Source organism: Echeneis naucrates, chromosome 7 (genome assembly GCF_900963305.1).
Source record: "Echeneis naucrates chromosome 7, fEcheNa1.1, whole genome shotgun sequence".
NCBI lineage: Eukaryota > Metazoa > Chordata > Actinopteri > Carangiformes > Echeneidae > Echeneis > Echeneis naucrates.
Genome location: NC_042517.1, coordinates 25,206,725 through 25,227,780, shown reverse-complemented (window position 1 = coordinate 25,227,780; position 21,056 = coordinate 25,206,725). Strand labels below are relative to the sequence as shown.

The 21,056-nt window shown below is 41.4% G+C and overlaps 2 protein-coding genes across 6 annotated transcripts; one reads left to right on the top strand and one right to left on the bottom strand.

Annotated features, from left to right (window-relative positions):
- The first annotated feature begins 308 nt into the window (after positions 1–308).
- On the top strand, positions 309–12,225 carry phc2a (polyhomeotic homolog 2a (Drosophila)). Of its 3 annotated transcripts, none has more exons than XM_029506446.1 (7): positions 309–630; positions 1,591–1,753; positions 2,513–2,591; positions 5,041–5,152; positions 6,896–7,019; positions 7,215–7,449; positions 8,736–12,225. In XM_029506446.1, exons 2-7 carry the CDS (start codon positions 1,616–1,618, stop codon positions 8,888–8,890), a joined length of 843 nt encoding a protein of 280 aa, XP_029362306.1. In that variant the 5' UTR covers positions 309–630; positions 1,591–1,615; the 3' UTR covers positions 8,891–12,225. The 3 variants fall into 3 exon arrangements, with proteins under 3 accessions (XP_029362306.1, XP_029362307.1, XP_029362308.1); XM_029506447.1 differs by having other exon boundaries at positions 309–816; XM_029506448.1 differs by lacking the exon at positions 309–630 and adding an exon at positions 1,302–1,505.
- A 1,067-nt stretch (positions 12,226–13,292) lies between these two features.
- kiaa2013 (KIAA2013 ortholog) lies at positions 13,293–21,056 on the bottom strand. 3 transcript variants are annotated; one of them, XR_003840940.1, is made up of 4 exons: positions 19,758–21,056; positions 17,875–18,728; positions 15,556–15,695; positions 13,996–14,091 (listed from the first exon to the last, which is right to left on the bottom strand). XR_003840940.1 is itself a non-coding variant. In XM_029507157.1 (3 exons), exons 1-3 carry the CDS (start codon positions 20,713–20,715, stop codon positions 15,624–15,626), a joined length of 1,884 nt encoding a protein of 627 aa, XP_029363017.1. In that variant the 5' UTR covers positions 20,716–21,056; the 3' UTR covers positions 13,293–15,623. The 3 variants fall into 3 exon arrangements, 2 of the variants coding, with proteins under 2 accessions (XP_029363017.1, XP_029363016.1); XM_029507157.1 differs by having other exon boundaries at positions 13,293–15,695; XM_029507156.1 differs by lacking the exon at positions 15,556–15,695 and having other exon boundaries at positions 13,293–14,091.

Genomic DNA, 21,056 nt, shown 5'->3' with positions numbered 1-21,056 from the left:
TAGGATTTATGTCCAAGTCCTAAATCCAGTTGCTTTCAATTCAATTGTTGCCCGGATACACTATAGGCTGCAATTTGAAGGTAAGAAATCAGTTGAGAAATGGTCCATCGGTGATACAAAGGTTAAAAATAAAGCACCATACGGAACGCCCCCATTCATGCTGAAACCATAAAGGCAGTAACAATGTGATCACTGAACGCCGACAAAATGTGTTGCAACAAAGTGACTAACGCCGAGTTGTGCTCTAATTCTGAAGGTTCCTGCCGGAAGTAGTTAGTGCCCCTGTCTGTTCCTTTCGTGCGCCCGCACACACGCACGTGCACGGCCGTCCTCTGAACGCTGTCGGTGTTACGGTGCGGTAAGGAGGCGGCAGAAACTGGCGGATATGAATCGCTGGCATATTTAGCGTGTCCTCGTGTACCGGGGCTGCCTCCGCGGTGGTCCGGTGGTCCGGTGTCCCGGTGTCCCGGTGGCGGGCTGGCTGGCTCCTCGCCGTTCGGCGGAAGGAGTGGAAGCAAATGAAAGCGTTGTTTGGAGCCGCGGAACAAAGAGCCCTTCTTCCCTCTCCCATTGTTACCGAGCGGAGCGCCTGTTTTCTAACTGACTTAGAGGTGGTTTCACACTGTGAAAGTAAGATAACTACTCCGGAGTTGCACCGTGTGTGTTGTTGGTGCTGTTTTTTGTTTTGTTCTTTGGAGTTCATTGACACCAGCAGCGAACTAATCCCTTTAACACAGGCGACGCGCTGTGAAACAAAGCTTTCTGCAACTTTACGCAGATTTGGCTGATTGGCCTGATTGGAAATCACTTTCTGGGGTGAGCAGGTTTATTTGCGCCGCGCAGTTCGCTAGCTTGTTAAAGAGAAAAACAGCCGACATGTGCCACTGTTATTTCTTTGTACGGCGGATACTGAATCACAGCTCCATCATTATAGTCCGTGTGAAGCCGAGAGTACCGACCCCGCTCCGCCTCGTCCTCAGGCGTGCAGGTTGTCACTCAGAAATGTGACAATGCGGGATTGCGTAGTTTATTGTAAGAAAAAACTTTGGTAGAGTTAAACGGAATTATGACACTATTAGGGCAGCAGCGGCGCCAGAAAGTCTTAACTGGGGGGCTGCATGTTTCACTGGGGGGTCTGTGGTCACACGGACACACGCACTCTAGCTCTCTCTGTGTGATTTGATCGGTCTGATACATGTTACAGCTTTGACAGCTCTTCCAGCAACGGCATAGAAACACAGCAGTTGATGGTGGATGCTGCTGGCAGTGTTTTTATTTTTGTTTGCCCCCCCGCCGTCAGTGTATTAGAAGCCCTCGTTATCTCCACACATTAAATTAATTGATGAGCCTATTCCTGTTAATTACAGCAACACTGTCAAAAAGATCAACTTGAAAGTTGTACTGTTGTACTGGACTGTTTCTCAGCAAAATTCAAAAGTAGGCGGAAAGTAAACGGATACATGTGACAAACAAAATGATGTAGTGCAACACTGGGCAACTTTAAGGTGACATCTTAAAATAGTTTGTGTTTTGAACACCAGTTAGGATCTGGAGCTAATGCATTTTTTGCCTTACTGCTTGTGTTGACAGGTGAGGGTTGGCCTGTGCTCTAGTCATGACCTCTGGTAATGGGAACTCTAACAGCAGCGAACACAATGGAGATAGCAAACCTGCCCAGGCTCTAGTCAAGACACACATCCTCACCCATCTAATTGAAGGCTTTGTCATTCAGGAGGGTGCTGAGCCTTTTCCTGTGAGTACTTAAGCTTGTCATGAATCTGTGTGTCACCAACACATGCATACTCACACACTGAATAAATTGCATGATAGGGACAATATTCAAAGACCTGTGCCTGAGATCATGGATGCCAGGTAACTCAAAAGAGGATGATTTATATTAAGATTGAAGATGTACCATTTTACTTCTTTTAGGTCCCCGTTAATCTGTTTTCATTTGTATATTTAAAGTCTGATGTAAGTCACACACAGTGTGTTTTTTAAACTAACACACCTGAATCAATAGATCATGTGGTCACTCAAACACTGGGCACAAGTCTGTCCAGATAAACAGAAAAGCAGATTGTCCATTGTGCAGTTGCTTAGTTCCCGAAAATGCTGCAAATAAATAAGGTCACTGTTACCATTAAAATGCTGAATTTAATGCCACAAAAGCTGCTGATAAAGACAACAAAGTTACTTGCAATTCATTCACCCTGAGGTAGCAGTGAAGCAACATGCACTGTTTCCAAAAGTCTCAACTTCTATACTCTGAGATTAAAACATAACTCAGGAGTGTTTCTGAAAGTCCCTGTTTTAGGAGCTAAAAACTGGGGACTTGTGTGGATGACAGAAATAAACATAGTTAAGAGATGAGCTTAACAACTCAAATGTAGTTTGAATGGCACACTGATGATTGTGTTTATGATTTACACTGTTGAACTAAAAAAAGAAGTATACTCGAATTATGTGTAATGTCCTTTCCCCCCCTCTCTTTTCTTTTTTGAATTTGCAGGTAGAACGTCCATCTTTCTCTATAGAAAGCCTAAGGAGACACACCACAGACTCAAAGGTGGCTGGCCTCTCACCAAAGGGTAAAGTGTAGCTTTCTTGTTTTTCATGATCCACTTGGGGAGCGTATTTTTCTCTTGTCCATGATGATGCAATTTCAGGACAATGTAGTTCTAAGTCATATGATTCTGCTGCTCTTATAAAACTGAGACTCTTTGAGTAATTATGCTTTTACTTTTCTCAAAGTACATATGAATTAGTTCTTATTTTGTGCATAAACATATTTTTGTGTATTTCATAATCTATAAATACAGGTAATGATTCATACAAAAGTAAATAGTGATTCTTCTACCAACAGTTAATTTCTTTCTCAATCCTGTACATTCTCATCTAAAATCATAATCAGCTCACTTCTGATAAGAACATTTAAATCTAAAACTACCCTGACTTTAAGGGTGAAAAACCATGTGGTGAATGTTGAGTACATATTGTAACATAATTGTTGTTAGAGATGGGCATGAAATTCAGAAATGCATTTTGCTTTTGCTCTCTTCTGTGAGTGACTATCTCACAGACACAATGCTTTGCCCATCAAGAAAACTGCTGGGTACATGTGTGTGTCATAGGTGAAGAAGTGTGTTTGGTTTTTGTATCCAGAGCAGAGGAGCTTGGCACATTGCTGGTGGAGGAAGGCACTATTTCATCCTTCTCTCTTAGCTGGGGACAGCATCTGTCTTCTCCCCACTCTCTGGACTCGGGATCTGCTTGCAATGACTAGTGTGCACCCAAGTCGACCTCCCTTCCACTTTCAGTGCCGTTTCCGTGGTCAGCAAAACTTGGAAAGGGCCTGTGTAGCGCCATTGTTTCCAGTGCTTCCTCCTGTGATCCTTGATGAGCAGTCTCATGGCTTCAGGTGATGCTGGACTGCAATAGCTGGTGATGGTACTGCAACTTTCATCTGTGTATGGAGTGCTGAGAGTGCAGCTGTTAGGTTAGCACAATATCTCAATATGCTATCTTCATATGGTCCGTTGTCAGGCTGACGTAATCGGACCAATGCCTGTGCATGGAGGCCTTCTAAACACAATCTCCAAAGAGCTAAAACCATGCTCGTTGCTAATTCTCATTAGCGTGTGAAACAGCACCAATGGAAGCGCCTTAATGCATGACAGTCCTGTTTCTTCACAACATTTAGCCAGTTTAGCCTTGATGGTGCTCTCTCACTCCACTGCACCTGCTGACTGTGGATGATAAGAACAATGATCCAATGATATCCAAATGTTGTAATATTTCACTCTAATGAAGTTGGGAATTCCCCACCGGCGAATAAGCTCCCTCAAAAGAATCTTCGCCACTGTTCCTGCATCCTGTATGGAAGTTGGAAAAACCTCAACCCATTTGCTGAACATGCACACTATCACCAGGCAATACTTTTCCCCTTCAAATCCATCATTATGTGTTCAAATGGTTGGTCTGGAGGAGGATGTCCTTGCATTCTGATTACCCCAGAGGCTTTATTTGCAGCACAAACCACACATTTTTTACAGAAATCAGCTGGACATGTAGAAAAACATTGAACAAAACACATTACAGCATAAAACGATCACAAACTAGCAACTAGTCAGTTGTATCTAACTAGTCAGCTGAGTAGGGACAAAGTTCTTTCTCCCAGGTTGGTTTGAGGAGTCTGACAAGTGCCCTGTGACTTGAGTAGTCCTTCATAGTCCTTTGTCAACTGTCTCCCTGAGAGAAAGTCATAAGGAGCTTTCCCATCCTTGATCATGTTTATAACCTCAGGTGCCCAGTGCCACTTCTTGACTATCCCCACACTTGAGGCCTTCAACAACCAGGCTAATCAGTTCAAGAGGCCAGTCAGGAGCCGTTAACTAAAAGAAAACAGGGCATTTGGAGTCTCACAGTTTTGGTTTCCCCTCATCAATTTGATCCATGTTCAGAAATGGCCAACTCACAACAACGGATAACAATGGAATGGGGTCAGTGTTCACACTGACTTTGTGTCTGCTGTGTCGCTGTTGCTATCTCTGTTGTTCCTCAAAGTTTGCACTGGCTTTCAATTACTTTTCCTTAGAGCAAGAGCACTTGAAACAGAGAGTACACTTCTGTTGCTTATGATCTTAGCCTATATCAGGTTTCTGCTGTGACGCAGTACACATGGCCTCACTTCAATATTTAAACATTTATATTCATGTTTGTATTGTATTCAGATTGTGTCTTTGCTTATTTGGTGTCAATATTTCTATGAGCAGATGTTTTCTGTCTACATTTGCTGTGAATGACGTATTTCAAATCCTGACATCCCTGACCCTAATATGGATGCCAAAATGAAAACCAAAAAGATCCATACATGTTAAGACGGGATTCTTGACCTTTGCTGAGGGTCAAGTTTAACATGATTCATCCTGGGTAACAGGCTTGTGTGATTCCAGATTACCTTGGAAAAAAAACTGTATTGCACAATTTGTAGAAAACGAACTTTGTCTCCAGCTGACATTGTTTTGACTGTCACCTCAGAGTTAAAGGCCCAGCAGGAGCCCATGCTGACCTGTGAGCTGTGTGGCAGGGTAGATTTTGCCTACATCTTCAAAAGATCGAAGAGATTCTGCTCTACAGTGTGTGCTAAACGGTAAGGAGAAGCTACACTTGATCTTTTCCATAATTAACTCTGGGGAAATGAGGGATGTGCTGATCAAGTTTGCCGGCCCTCAGGTTTTTGTTGCCCCCCTACCCTGGTTAATAGGTAATCTACTAATGAACTGAGATTATTGATACTTTAAGAATAAATGTATGATCTTGATCTAATTATTCACATTCTGCTAATTAATAATGTAATAAAATCACCAGTTGTCCTTATCGCAAACATACATGCATATAAACTGAAAATTTATTCAGAAAAAAAAAAATACTAAACATAAATGGCATGAACAGTCTACAGTAGTGCATAAAAAATTGGCACATTTTCTAATTTGTCAAATTTGATATCAGTTAGACATCTTAATTGTGACATCATTTCATTATTAGTATGAATTACTGTATGTAAGTAGCTATTGTATTAAAATCTTAACAAAACCTTCCCAGGCTTGGAAAACACATTATCAAATGCTATGACAACATTTCTCAAAGGGTGGTATGTAATCAGTCCCAGGTGTTCTGGAGTTGATTTATTAAAATGTCATTTTTAATGTAGTGTTTCTCAAACTGTCAAAGAACAACAGACCCTATTTGTGTAGGGCTATGTGCTGTTTTCAATACTATTTCAAAACTTATGGAAAGTAAAAAATTATTTGAATAGACAGTTTTACAGAGATAAGTTTACACAGATAAGTTTTTCTGGACAAAACATAGGACTACATCATTGCTTAAGATGGGGCTAAATAAAAGTGAATTAACTGAAATATACAACACAATTGACACAATAAGCAAGTATTCAGTGAAGTCACAATGTCATTGCCATGACATTTAGCATATTTGATACAGTGTTTCCCACAGACCAGAGTAATTTGGGGTGGCCACCATTATGTGAAATTACACGCTGGCAACATTGCATGTTTAAATTGATGTGCATGGGCTACTCACAGATGAATCACTTGCCAGTTTACATGTGGTATGTAAAATTTTGAGAGTAAGGCAAGGAAATGCATCTAAACAAATATGCAGTGTATTTAAATAGAATGTTAAAAATTAAAAACAAAAAAGCTCAATATGTGGTGCTCAGACTAACACTAGACTGAAGCATATGAGTTCACACACAAGCGTTCACCTAGTTGTCTTACAGTTCGTGACACAAAAGCATTGCATGTCATAGAAGAGACTAAATAGCTGGATAAAGTGGATCCTTCACTATTTTGAGACCATGTTTAGATTCCTCTTTGGCTAGACTTTGACACTGACCTATCCAATAAAGACATACAGACAAACACATAAAGCTTTTCATGAAAGTTTTAGTTTGCAAGTACTAGTTTGGGGATAAGGTGTTCTGTGGGTTTTATTTTAATGGCTGATTGACTTGATCTGAAAAAGTTTGAGAATCGCTGGGTTAAAATGTTAATACATATACTGACGAGCTGAGGGCAGGTATTAATCGGGCCCAAAGCTCCTGTGTATTTCACACCTGTTGAGGCAACGCTAGTTGGACCTACAAACTGTACGTTTTTTTTTTTTTTTTATGCAGCACAGAGGAGTATTGAAATATCTGAAGGGGATGACTTAATTTGGAATAAAACTTAGAACTGGGGGTGGTGTGAACAAATTGCAATTCATGAGATCTTACAGAGGTGCAGACATGCCCAATATTGTACAAATATGATCAATGATCTGGATCAGGCCAAGCCCCAAAAGTTTTCCAACACGATGTTTACTTGATTTGTAGCTACAACGTGGGATGCACAAAGAGGATGGGTCTCTTCCCAAACCGCAAAACCACCCTGGAGAACATGAAGAAACAGAGAGCCCTGAATGGAAACAACAAAAACTCAAGTTTAGAGTCTAAAAAGGTGAGACATTTAATTTGTACTGTTATCATATGAACAAAGTATTTATCTGTAGTGAGGTAAGGGGCCTCTGAGTTTAGCAGATAAATATTTGTTAAATCTAATTTATGCAACATGTCTGGCTCCCTCATTGGATTACGCCATTTATGTCCCTGCATTTGAAGCACCTTTGACTTTATGACACCACTCTCTCTACAGAAGTCAGCTGCTGAAGCTCTATCCACTGGTCACTCTGTCCAACCTGCACAGGGAGAGTCCAGCCAATGTTCAGACTTGCTGGGCTACAAAAAATCCCCACCCCCCCTGTCAGCAACCCAGCAGGTGCCTGTTGTGCAAGGCTTTGAACTGCCCTTGCTGTCCCATCGCTTCCTGGCCAGTGACACCAGTCAGTGGAACATAGAGGATGTCTATGAATTCATATCCTCTCTGCCAGGTGGGAACTACATCAGTGTCACTGTTACATTTGTGTACATTTTTACTAAACTGCCTCTCATTGTGATGGTGTGGAGGAGACTATCGCATACTCATCATCTTTAAATAGCCTGAGAAAACACTCTTAATACTAACTGAACAAACACATTTAAAAAGTGGTGACTTAAATTTGTAAGTTGCTTCTTGCATCATGTAATGTTTGTATTACTATGCATAAATGCAAGTCACAAATATTAAAGCTTAGTTATGTGCCATTTCAATCCACACTGTGACAGTAAAAAGGGACATAAATAAGCAAGTGGACTCTTGATGTAGGGCTAAACAAGCTAGACATAAGCTAGCAGACCTTTGGATAGCTTTCATTCAGTTATGGGCTTTCACAGCTTTCAGCCCATTAACTGAATGACAGCACTATGAAAGAGCGGAAGTCCTCACAATCACTTAGAGACAGCAAAACTCTTGCACTGAGCCAAATCAGTGATGTTTTGTCTGTCTCTCAGGCCCTTTCTGTAGCTGACAGCTCCAAGTCAATTGGTTTCTGCTGGTACCTCTTTTAATAAGGGACTCCACAAGTAGATTATTGTTCAAGAACATCTATAGAACATCAACTATTTTCACCTGTCGATCTATGTACTTTTGGAGCTCTGCTAGTCTGTTGCTGCTGGCATGTAGAGTTGGAAAGAGAGATGGAAAGAGAGAGTGTTTGTTGAATGTGTTCATTAATGAAAATGTCACTCAGGCTCACTGCTTTTATAGTTTTTGAAAGGACAACAAGTATTGGGCAGCCCCATAAGCTTGAATGTTTGACTGAGCTATCAAGTTATATAGCAATGGTCAGCCAGCAGGGGATTGCAGTTTCCCCACTCAAGATGAGCGGACACAAGCACAAGTTAACAGCCTAAAGTACTGTCAAAGATTATTTGTTACCAGATTTATACACCATCACACAATGGTCCCTTGAAGAAACAACATAGCACTTCTCAGGGAACCGTGTGTTTGTTTCAAAGATCAGTTTCACATATGATAAAGATTCACTGATTAAGAAGCTGAAAACAGCTTAAACAAGATTGAAACATGATGGAAATCAGATACTACGCTGAAACCAGCGCACATCAGACTGAATGAGAGATGATTGGATTTGATATGATGGTGATTTTAATTAAATTCTCATGCCAACCATGAAAAAAATCTGTTGAAAAATGTACATTATTAGCCATGATGGTGATTATCATGTCGACAGGAGCCCTGTCCAGAGCATTTCCAATCTGACTGTTCTTGTGGCTGCAGGTTGTCTGGAGATCGCTGAGGAGTTCCGTTCTCAGGAGATTGATGGACAGGCCCTGCTGCTGCTGAAGGAGGACCACCTCATGGGAACCATGAATATCAAATTGGGCCCTGCACTCAAGATATTTGCCCAGATTAGCATGCTCAAAAACTCATAGCCCATTTCAGTACACACACACACACACACACACACACACACACACACACACACACACACTCTCTCTCTCTTTCTCTCTCAGGCAGCTCTGGACAAACAGGATACGATCAGGATCCCACATGTCCAGTGACTTTGAGTTGAGTACTGGCTCAGCAGTTGATGCTGTGTCAGAGATATACAGTGGGTACAGAAAGTATTCAGACCCCCTTAAGTTTTTCACTTTATGTTGCTGCCATTTGCTAAAGTCATTTAAGTTGATTTTTTTCTTTGTTAGACATCCCATTTTGACAGAAAAACAGAAATGTAGATATTTTTGCAAATTTATTGAACAAAAACTGAAAGTGTTCAGATCCTTTGCTCTGACACTTGTATGTTTAACTCAGGTGCTGTCCCTTTCTTCTGATCTTCATTGGACTCCAGCTGTGTTTAATTTAATTAATTGGACTTGATTAGGAAAGGCACACACCTGTCTATATAAGACCTTACAGCTCACAGAGCAAATAAGAATCACAAGGTCAAAGGAACTGCCAAAAGAGCGCAGACAGAATTGTGGCAAGGTGCAGATCTGGCCAGTGGTACAAAAGCATTTCTGCTGCACTTAGGTTTCCTAAGAGCACAGTTGCCTCCATAATCCTTAAATGGAAAAAGTTTGGGACGACCAGGACTCTTCCTAGAGCTGGCTGTCCGGCCAAACTGAGCAGTTGGGGGAGAAGAGCCTTGGTGAGAGAAGTAACGAACCCGAAGACTACTGGCTGAGCTCCAGAGGTGCACTGGGGAGAGGGGAGAAAGTTCTAGAAAGTCAACCATCACTGCAGCTCTCCACCAATTGGGGCTTTATGGCAGCCTCCTCATTGCAAGACACATGAAAGCCTGCAGAGTTTGCCAAAAAACACATGAAGGGCTCCCAGACTGTAAGAAATAAGATTCGTTGGTCTGATGAGACCAAGATGGAACCTTTTGGCCTTAATTTTAAACATTATGTGTGGCGATAACTAGGCACTGCTCATCACCTGCCCAATACAATCCAGGCAATGACGCATGGTGGTGGCAGCATCATGCTGTGGGGGTGTTCTTCAGCTGCAGGGACCGGACAACTGGTCGCAATTGAAGGAAAGATGAATGTGGCCAAGTAGAGATATCCCGGACGAAAACCTTTTCCAGAGTGCTCAGGACCTCAGACTGGGCCGAAGGTTGAACTTCCAACAAAACAATGATCCTTAACACACAGCTAAAATAATGGAGTTGCTTTGGAACAACTCTGACTGTTCTTGAACGGCCCAGCCAGAGACCTGACTTTAGCATGTCTGAGCATCTCTGGAGAGACCTGAAAATGGCTGTCCAATGTTCACCATCCAACCTGACAGAACTGGAGAGGACCTGTAAGGAGGAATAGCAGGAGTATTCCCAAATCCAGGTGTGCAAAGAGTAACAAATTTAAGGGGGTCTGAATACGTTCCATACCCAATGTAGGTGTTTTTCCTGCTGAACACTGTATGATATGAGCCTGTTACTCTGATACTCCAAAAACAAAACGCCACATAGTTCGAAGAGAGGAGTGTGTTAGGATGCCTGTGGGGGAAGTTTTTCTTTTCTTTTTTTTAATCATGTACCTTGGGGTCCTGCAAATTCCACGTCAGCAACAAGTGACTATCTGTGTGTGTGTCAATCACTGTTTTTCATTAATGACTTAATTACAGGGAATATTTAACCCCAATACAAATTGAATGATAGCAGTGTAGTGCCTTAGGGCAACACCAGTTTGTACCGTTTCATTAAAGTCAGTATTAGTCAGGTAAATTAAGGCTTTTATTAATGTTTTTAATCCACCAGTGGCAGCTCGACGTTTACTGCAGCAGAGCTTCTGCTAATGAAAAACAAATTATTTGTATTCACGGTGTGTTTAAGCTTCCGCTGAGAAGATTTGTCTGTCATGTATTTATTGTGTGTAAAAGTTGATTCTCAGCCAATAGAAGGTAGTAGCTCCTACTTGTGTTTTCATCCAGATATGATACAACATGATCAGTGAAAATGTGTGGCTTTTTGTTTAATTTTCATTTATTTGTGTTCTCTTGGGTTGAGCTGATGGAGTTATGACACAGAGACTGGAGGCAGTGAGACTGTCATCTTAATTCCATTAGTAGTAAGGAGAAAACCTCATCATGTTTAATAGCACTTTTATATGAAACCATGTAGTTACCAACAGTCATTTGTAGGACTGGAAAACCTTTTCTCACTCATTATGTGCTAATTTCTTATGCCATTCTCAGAATGTCTCTACTGAAAGACAGAGACAAGGCCTGAGAGGAATCTGGTTCTCTCCTGAGTCTGCTAACGCAGCTCAACTCTTGCCTGAATGCTCACATGCTCAGCAGTCGTAATCACAAAATAATTGAAGGGCATTTGGTCTGCAGATATGTGGTCATTATTTTAATTTAGTTCAGTTAAGCATAAGCACAACCCATCATCAGCTCATCTATTCTCATGTCAGTCTTTGTGTTCAGGGCTGGAAATGAAATGTGTCCACTGCTGTAATGTTTGAATAGTCTGTGTGAACACTGTGCTATCTATCTATATATTGGCAGTGAGTTCATCCACCTAGTACGCTTTGGGCAACCTCTAATTCACACACACTATTCATTCTACAGCTCTGTATCAGAAACGATGAATGCAAACATGAACTTGTCCTAGTTTCCACAGTGATCCGGTTATGTGAACACAGGAAACCACTGCTTTAAGTGCCTATGGTGATATTTTGACACTGTAATATAATTCAGATATGGAAAACTGAAAAAGAGGGGAAAATGGCATTTGTCATTACATAATAACTTTTACCAAAGTCCATTGGAGGTTACTGCTGAAGTGTTGTTACGAGAGATGCGTTGAAGCCGAGGTGTCACACCTAAGATAGAGTTGGTTCCTTCTGCAGATGCTTGAAATCAGTTTTCTTAAGTATTTTTAGTCTATTTTTAAGTAAAGAGCTGAAAACAAGTTTTGATAAAGATGATAAAAACACAGAGGTGCCCATTTCACTAGTGATCCTGTCATACTCTTTGAGTAGTTGTATAATTTCCATGATGTGTGTGGTAGAAAGTTGACTGATTCACTTGCCTGCATATAGATGAAAGCAGTTTCTAACGTGCTCCACAGGTCCACTGTTAGCACAGGTGCTGTTTGTTTACAGGAATAAAACAATTTCTTTGGCGATAGCTGAAATGCAGCCTGCTAATGACTGTGACATCACAAATCTTTACACAAGTCCTGGTCCTGACAGATGTGTAGTACAGTTAGAGGTAGACATTTTCTCTTATTTCGTTATTTCATTGCAGGGAACTTCATTTTTAGATCAAAAATAAAATATGATCAAATCAAACGGACTTTCAAATTTGTTCATCTTCAAAGTAGATTTTAAGATCCTGTTGAGAATAGGCATGTCACACCTATGTCAACTGAACATCAGTTTACCAACCACTGAAGGACACCAGAAACTTGACACACAAGTTGTGAGATACAATAATTTTGACTCAAAATGATGAACTTGAGATACACATATTGGTCTTAACAATTTAATTTCTGATACTTCAACTCAAATATAAACAGTCAATTATTATTTTTTTTTTTAAATTGAAAGGTGCAGTATGTCAGTATTGCTCTTACAGCATAGCCAACATTAGTTTGGAGTTGGTCTGAGATGCTGGTAGTAGAGGGCGACATCTAGTGGAAATGGCATTAACTTGCATAACCTTTACATGCTGTATACTCTGCAATTCAGAAGAAATGTGAGTTCTGTATCAAACTTCATTTCTTATAGCAGGTCACCTCATGCGTCTGCTTATCTGTATGGAAGGAGTTTAGAGTAGTGTTTTCTTTCTTTCAATCGAAGTTCCTGTCAGGTTGTCTCGAATCCAAGGATGATTTTTATTTCAAGTATGTATATCAAGAAATACTTAAGTGAAAACAGAAGGGCATTACCAGCTACTGTAATTGACCAAGTTGTGTGCCATTTCTGAATTGTTTTAGCAGAATCCGGGGCCTTCTTGCTGTGCAATCCGTATTGTGATAAGCTCAGACATTAAGGCTTCCTCAGAATTCAACATTGTAGCATCTAGTTTCATTATTCCAGACTCATTTTCTCTAATATGGCCAAAAACCCAAAGCTTGTATCAGACAGCAAAATTACAGTTTACAAGATTTCCACATGATCACAAACCATTCAAGTACAATCCAATCATATAAATGAACTTCTTTCACTGATTTCTTCATTAAGATGCTGTAAGTAGGTCACATGAAAAACAGATTTACCCATAAACAGAACAAACATGAGAATCAGAAGGATCATGGAAAACAGAAACAGGCAGCTGGAGCCATGTTGCTACTTTTTGTTAAACGCACTGATTACTGGTATCAATTGGACATCATTAGGTGTTACATTCTCCAGTGGTATGAACGCCGAAATCCTGTTAATTTTTTATTTTTTTTTTTTGTAATATGTTGTAAAAAAGTCATTACATGTGTATTTAACGGGCTGTGTTCCCTTGATTAATGGGACATGTTCTCCCCCTCCAACGCAGTTTCTTGTCTTTTCAATTTGAGACAGAAATAGTAAAACATGGAACATAAAAAAGAAACTGGTGACACTAACAGATAAGATAGGGATGCTGACTTATTTCGACAAACAGGGGGAAGTGATTTTCATTGGTATAATATAGTCCCATGCAGCTCCTCTCACACCGTTTGAACACAGGCTGTTGGTTGTTGTGTTTAGTATGCAGTCGCTTATCTAACAGGCTTCCTATGCCTTTACAAAAATTATTTATTGGTATATTACATTGGTCCAGCAGCTGGTAAAGCAACAATTACCTTCAATTTCCTTCAATCAACACATTCAAGTGATTTCCAAAAACTCAATTTTTCAACAGGAAAATTAACCGAGAATCAAACTTTTCTGTATATGACTAATGTTGAAATTCTTACATCTGCTTAAGTAAGACTCTGATATTGTATTTTATTTTCTAGCATACTCGTATTCAAGTGATTTTGTACCTGTTACTATCCCATAGCTGGCAGGTCAACCACAGTCTTAATGAATCAGAATGTATTAGTGTAAGCTCTCACAATCACTGCACATGGTGCCCATCTGCCTCTCTTCTTTCTACCTCCCCTTCTCTCAACTGCTTGAGGCAAGGAAATGCACCGAGTCCATTTCTGGTGTAGACAGGGAGATAAATAATAGTTTAGACAGATAATAAAGACGATGGTCTAGACTCAGGCAGCACCATCCATCCTGTCCTTCTCTGTCATGACAGGTTTCTCACCTTGTTATTTAGAGTAGCCATTTAGGGCTACGACAACCAACTGATTTCTCAGAGCCGCTACCTAACGAGCAGCAGACAGACTAGCAGTTGTCACAGAGACTGCCATATTACATACAAACGAGGTTGGAAATATAACAACAATCTGAAAATATATGAGAATCAAGTTAAACTAGTCTCAGAACAGACATAAGGTCAGAAAAATTATGTTTCATTTCATCTGTAGAAAATCTGGGAGAAATCAGTTTCCCATCCAGTGTACAGCTCTGGTCACTGTTAGCTCTGAGATTACAACCCTCTGTAGACACCGAACAATGTAGTGATGTCTCGTAGATACCACAGTGAGATTGACAGTCTCAGCTCCACTTATATCTAGACTGAACTATCTCAGCAACTAAATAGCTCATCATGCAATGTAGTAGTACAAACATTGAGTGCTAACAACACAACAGTGTAAGAATCCTGATATAATAAACACCACCTGCTGTTGCCTCAGCAAGTAATGTTTTCATCATTTTGAGTGTCTGAATTCGATGTTGGCTGATTTAAGCATAGCCCCATGGAGCTGCTCATCTCACATCTGTAGTGCAACATTTTTGGGCCACTAAATCAATAATTCGTACCTCTTAAAAGCTTGTTCAGTTTGTCTGCCATTAGAAAAACTCACTGTGGTTTACTGTGTTTAGATTTTTCATTGTAGTGGTTAGACCACAGTGTTTTACTGGTAGTTTTGCCATGTTGCTGTAACGCCGTTCAGCTGTCTCGCTAAAATAGTGTTCAAATATCAAAAGGAATAGATTTTAGAAAATATTAACCAGGTGCTTTTTGCTAATCTTCACATAAGTATCTGTTGAGTTTACTATTGTGTGATATCTGCCAACAGTTACACAGTTAAGTGGATGGGGACCACATTAATATGCCCACTCTGTTTCAGGCTGCGCTGAAAAACAACACGATAAAAATACCTTTGCAAGAAATACAGATATTTTAACAGAACAGAAAACAGTTGAGTGGTTGTTAAGTTATTGGGCAGCTACACAAACAAAATCATTTTGAATATTTAGTGAATGACGTTCAGACCGGCAGAAGTCAGCCAACTCTGTATCCTCCACAGAGATTTTCTTTAGGAGCTTCACTGTAGCCATCGCAGCGCTCGTTCTTTCACTTTTAATCTTTGATCTTTAGTCCTCAGACTGACAGATCGGTGCACCTCAATAAGCCATGAGCCTCATCTGAGCGCCCTTTGACTGGAACTCATGTTGAGTCCATTAAACATCATCAACATTTATGAACCCAGTGCCCAGTTCGAAACGTCTCAATTTTGGGCACTTATGTTATTTAAATTTATTATGCGTACTGGACTGAACTCTGAACAGCCGTCTGCGTTCACTAGAAGAAGAAAATGTTTCAGATTTAGAACCACTGCTACATGTTGAACTGTGGCATTCCAGCATCACTCTTGATGTCACAGCAGCCATCCACACTTTTTCTGGCATCCTGGTGAAGTCAGAGGAAGGAGGGGAGGGGAACAGAATGCATGATTATCTTAGAAAAACACTCAAACCAACCCATAACAGAGTATTCTGGTCAGTTCTAAAGATCCAAAGCAAAACCCACACATTTTTTGTCAATTTAATTGTGTGATTCAATATAAAACAGAATCAAAATGGAGAAAGAAAAGATAGCAGCAGGAAAAAAGTCAAGGCAGAGCGAGCACACAGTCCCAACTGCTAAGACACCTCCCTTGTAACACAACCTCTGCCAAACATCCTGGAGGTCAACACCTTCTTCTGTGAAGACATTGATGTTACAGACTTTCGTAGACCCCCAGACTATATTGTGTTTTACTTCAGTCTTCTTCAATTAGTACAATAATTTTCTTTTGGACTAACAATAATCTTCTTGCTTAAAAAGGAGGAATTGACTTTGCTTTTGTTCTTCTGTACCTTTGGTCAGATCACATAACAGACGGGGGGAAAACCTACAGTTTGCCTGACAGATTATGTAATTTTTGGAGAATACATTTAATCTATAATAAACCTTCGCTACACAGGAACAGCATGGTGGCAGAGTGGCTAGCGCTGTTGCTTCACAAAAAACAAGGCTACAGGTTCAGTTTCTGGGCTGGGGCCTTTCTGTGTGGAGGTTTCATGTCGTCCCACTGTCCGACATGCTTGTTTGTCTTTGTCTGTCTGTCTCTGTGTTGACCCTGTGATGGACTGCTGACCTGTCACAGAACCCACCCAGTGTGAGCTGGGATTGGCTCCAGCAGCCCCTGTGACCCAGAAAATGGACAAGCAATAGATGAATGACAAACTATCTATGCTAATGAATTTGCCATTAGACGTTTTTTTCCTAAACAAAACACCTGTTTGAATGTTTGGACTGTTTTTCACATCACTGCATTCCCAGTTTTCAGCAAGAACCGAGTGGACATCACTGCACACTTGACCTACAGAAACCAAATGCCAGAATCCCATTCTGTAAACAAGTATTAAAGAGCCACACCAGTGTTGTGAATCATTTACTTTTCATGTACAAGTCATGTTCATGTAAGCATGCCTTTCAGGCTGTTTTTCCAGTTTAGATTAAGTTGTCTAAATTGTGCTCTCCCATTCCTCATGAAGTCAGTGGTTGTTAGATCAGTCAGTCAGATCATCCTTCACAGTGAAATTTAAATGTGTGTCAAAATTAATGGTACCTTTTGGACAGCTCATTAACACTTCAAAGTTCTGCTTTCATTTGTTTTTTTATCACCACAAATGTGTCTATCCTTGAGGTCCCACAAACATACTGAATGTATTTAAAAGCAATTTTTCTTTAATATGTTCAGACCATATAATTTTCTCACACTGGTGTGTGGTCTTCTTTCTTGCCAACTGCACGCCACCACCTACGTGTGCATAGCCTGTATAGTTCTGTTTGTACACAAGATGCAACATCACTGGCAGCGAACAGAAACTGTACAGGCTACATTCAATGTTGAGAGCTGGACTGAAAGGTCTGAAAGGACAACTTACAAAACATCACTTTAACAAAAGAAAAAAAAACAAAAACCATGATGTAATGGATTTTACTACTAAAACAAGTCAATGTGAAATGACTTCCTGGTAAATCAGTATATGATTTGTTGTAAATGTGAAAATACTGGTGTGGTCCTTTAAGAACTCAGAACAAATAGAAAGGAGGAAAGTATTGTGCTTGTTTTCTTCCATTATGATAAAAAAAAAAAAAAAAATCTTACATTCGACAATGGCCATGAAGTGCAGTCAACAGGTGGTGTGCTATCATGAACACTGACATTGTGATTTACGATCGCTTCTGAAATGAGGGCTACTGTTCTACTGGGGTAAGTAAGATCAAATTCTTCATTGCCCAGTTTTTCCGAGGAAATAGCTACAGTGGGAAAACTTTGACACTTTTCATACGGGAAAAAAACTGGAATCACCTTTCGTACATGGTATGCAAGGCTATTGTATAAACCCACTACACAACATGTAAGAGTATGACACAAGGAAAATAAAATTCACTCACAGAGGGTAAAAATTCAAACTGATAAACCAACCCATAGATAGAAAGAGAGGAAATCTTTGCCATCACACAAATCAAAACAAAAAAAAAAACGAGACTGAGAAGAGCAGGTTTTACTTCTGTTTCCAGTTACCATGGTTTATACCTTGCTCCTGAAGAGGGGCTTAGCACCAGGGCCACAGTACTCGTTGTATATGAGCTTGAAGAGGAAAAGGTGGAACAGAGTTATCAGCGAGGCCACGCTGAACCAGAAAAGGAACGGCAGGCCAGGATACCTGTTGGCCATGTGCTCCTCATGGGCCAGGATGGCCTTAAGGTGTAGGGTGTGCCGGAGGTCCTGCAGATGGCGCAGGTCTGTGGAGATGTACAGCAGTGGTGTGATGGGCTGAGTCACCATCACTGGGAAAGTGTGACCTTTAATCTCTGATGTCAGCTCCACCGGCTCATTGAGGCAGCCGGCCTCACAGGCGTACAGTTTCACTGGCTTCTCCTGAGGCTTCACAGACACATGAAGGAAAGGTTTCCCCTCCGCATCCAGAAGAACTGCCAAATTAATGAGGTCCTGGTTGTAGTGGATTCCTCTCAGGGCATAGCTGTTGTGCAGCACATCTGGATCAGCCTGAAACTGGAGGTGGTTCTCTGTGAACTGAAGGCCACCAAAGCTAAGTACCATGCCCTGCATGGCTCCATGGGCTCCTGCTGCAACTAGCACCTTGCATCCTCTCTTCTGCAGAGTCAGAGTCCACAGTGTGACAAGTTGCAGGATCTGAGCAGTGTTGCTCAAATGTTCAGGCCACAGGTTTTCAGCATGCATGGTAGCATGACCACTGAAGCAGTGGTCGGCGTAGTTGAGACTTGACTCAAGACGAGCACGCTCCTCACTGCTCAGCCTCCAGTCCAGCAGGGGAGTCATGGAGGAGGAGAGGATATAGTAGAGGGTGGTATTGACCGTGCGACTTGATGGCGTGTGAGAGTCCGTAATCTTTCTCATTTCAATACCTGGATCAAAAGAGAGCTAAAATTAAGTAAGGTACATTTACTTTGAGTGCCAACATTTGGAAAGTAATAAAATTAATCAATAAATACCATCTTTATTCCTTTTTCAGAGCTTTCAAACATGGTCATTTGATCCCTTTAGCTCTGTTTTATCATACATGATAAACATTTTCCCATCATAATGCTCTTCAGTGCAAATATAAATATAAATTATCTATTCAGTCCAGCATTTGAGAATTCTCTGCAATTTCAGAAGGCAATAGCTACTTGTTCACAATGCAATCTCCCGTTGTTAAATTTGCATACATTCTTTTATGAGCCCTTTTCCCCACACAACTGCCATTAACATGGACTTCAGCTGTGAAACATGACCACGAATAGGCTTGTGCCTATGGGTCTTGTATAGTTTTTTGTACATAATGCAACTTTTTTTTTTCATTGCTAATTAGTCTATCTGGGAAATCACAATCTTGCAAATAAAAAAACCAAAGCGACTTCAAGCCCACAGTATTTGTGACAGGTTGCAATTTCTCTAAATTTCAGCAAAAGGTTGAAATGCATCTCGGGAACAACAAACAAAAAAGGAATTAAGATGCAAGACATTACCATAGAACTTCTACACTCTTTGACATCAGCGTGAGAATTAAGGTGATATTTCTTCTTTTGTTGTTGTATTGGCAGGTGAATTTTTACTTTTAAATATAACGTTTCCTATATTGCACTACCATCACTCCCATAACAACACCAGCATATCCTGATAAATGACCCACTCGGTCTGTAATACTACGCAATACTTTTACTTTTTTGTCCACCTTGTGAAAAGCCTTTCATAAAAGGAGACAAAATAAAGGGTAGGAGCTTGTGCTCTTGTGTGGCTGTACGTTTTTGTCAACGGCAGTAACAAGAGAATTAATAAATTTAATAAAACTTCCCACTTTACAGAATGCAGGTACAAATATTACTTTAGCTCCTGGTTGAGAATACGTACATTTGGAGGCAGCGGCGTGCCACTGGTGTGCAACCTGAGCTTACCTGAACTGAAGATGTCCATCCAGGCTTGCTGGTGATCTGCAACCAGCTCATCAATGCTGGCCCTCAGTAGCTCCTCCAGTTCCTTTTTGGCTCCTTCTCTGAGGGTGCTGAAGGTCTCCTCCAACTTGGACGGCTCAGTGGACTCTGATGTCCACACTACTGACACAATGTTATCTGTGTACTCAGATTTGGCAGAAACCTGAATCCTGCTGTTCACCTTCTTGGTGGCCACCACTACCAGCACCATCCGGTTGTTCTCCACAGGTACTCTGCCAGAGGAGAGCACTATATCTCTGTCCTCCAGCTTATCCACCATTGTAGAGAATTTGCTACCGAAGTTTGGATTGTCAGAGGAAGCGACCAGGGTGGCGGTCCTGTCAGATGGGTTGTTGATGTGGATTCTCTGCAGATAGACGTTAGGCCTGCTTCTGTGGGCGATTAACTCCTCTCTGATGGTGACACAGTCCCGTACTGACTGCAGAGCCGCCGGTGAGGCGCACCGCACCGACAGCACTGCTCCTTTCCGGAACCAGAGCATACTGGCCTGAGTCTCGGCCCGCTTCCCCTCCAGGTGGACGCCGACTCTCGGCGAGTACTCGGTCTGGTGGACCGGAGCCGAACCTGGCTTCACGGACGATGCCACCCACAGTCTGTTTGAATCTACGTCTATCAGAATATGGCCATTCCCTGATACGAAAGGTGTGTCTAGTTTTTCCTGAGGTGTGCTGTATATTCCCTCTCCTCGGTCGACAAGGGACTTCCACCTGTGGATCTCAGCTAGGAGGCACTGGCCAGCCGCTCCTCCGGGCATGGCCGAGCTGCTGAAGAGCCTCCACCGGCGCTCCGCTCCCAGGTACCAGTAGAATATGAGCAGGAGGAGAAGCCCGATGACAAGTCTTCTCGCCCAGCTGCTTGATAACAAGCCAGGCAGCCCCTTCAGTCTCTGCTGTAGCCACATCGTGTTTTAAAGTGATGGAAGCCCGGTTACGAGAAAGACTATATGAACTGCACCCACCTTACACAGGGTGAAAACTAGGAGATCACCTGAAACATGATTTCAGATGGAAAGCTGTGCAAGCTTCCGGGTAAGTTAGCTTAGCTAGCTAGCCGCGAACGTATGCAGTTGAAGGCGAGTTGCTGTTCCTCGCATCGTGATCGATGTCGTATTCTCCGTCAGGTGTGAGTGAGCGTCATTTCAGAGGTTGTGTCCCAGCTCATTTCCTTTTTTTTTTGTTTGTGCTCAGAGAGGTTTCTGCTAGAGAAAGATCTCTTGCAGTTGACACTTCTGGTTTGTTACAA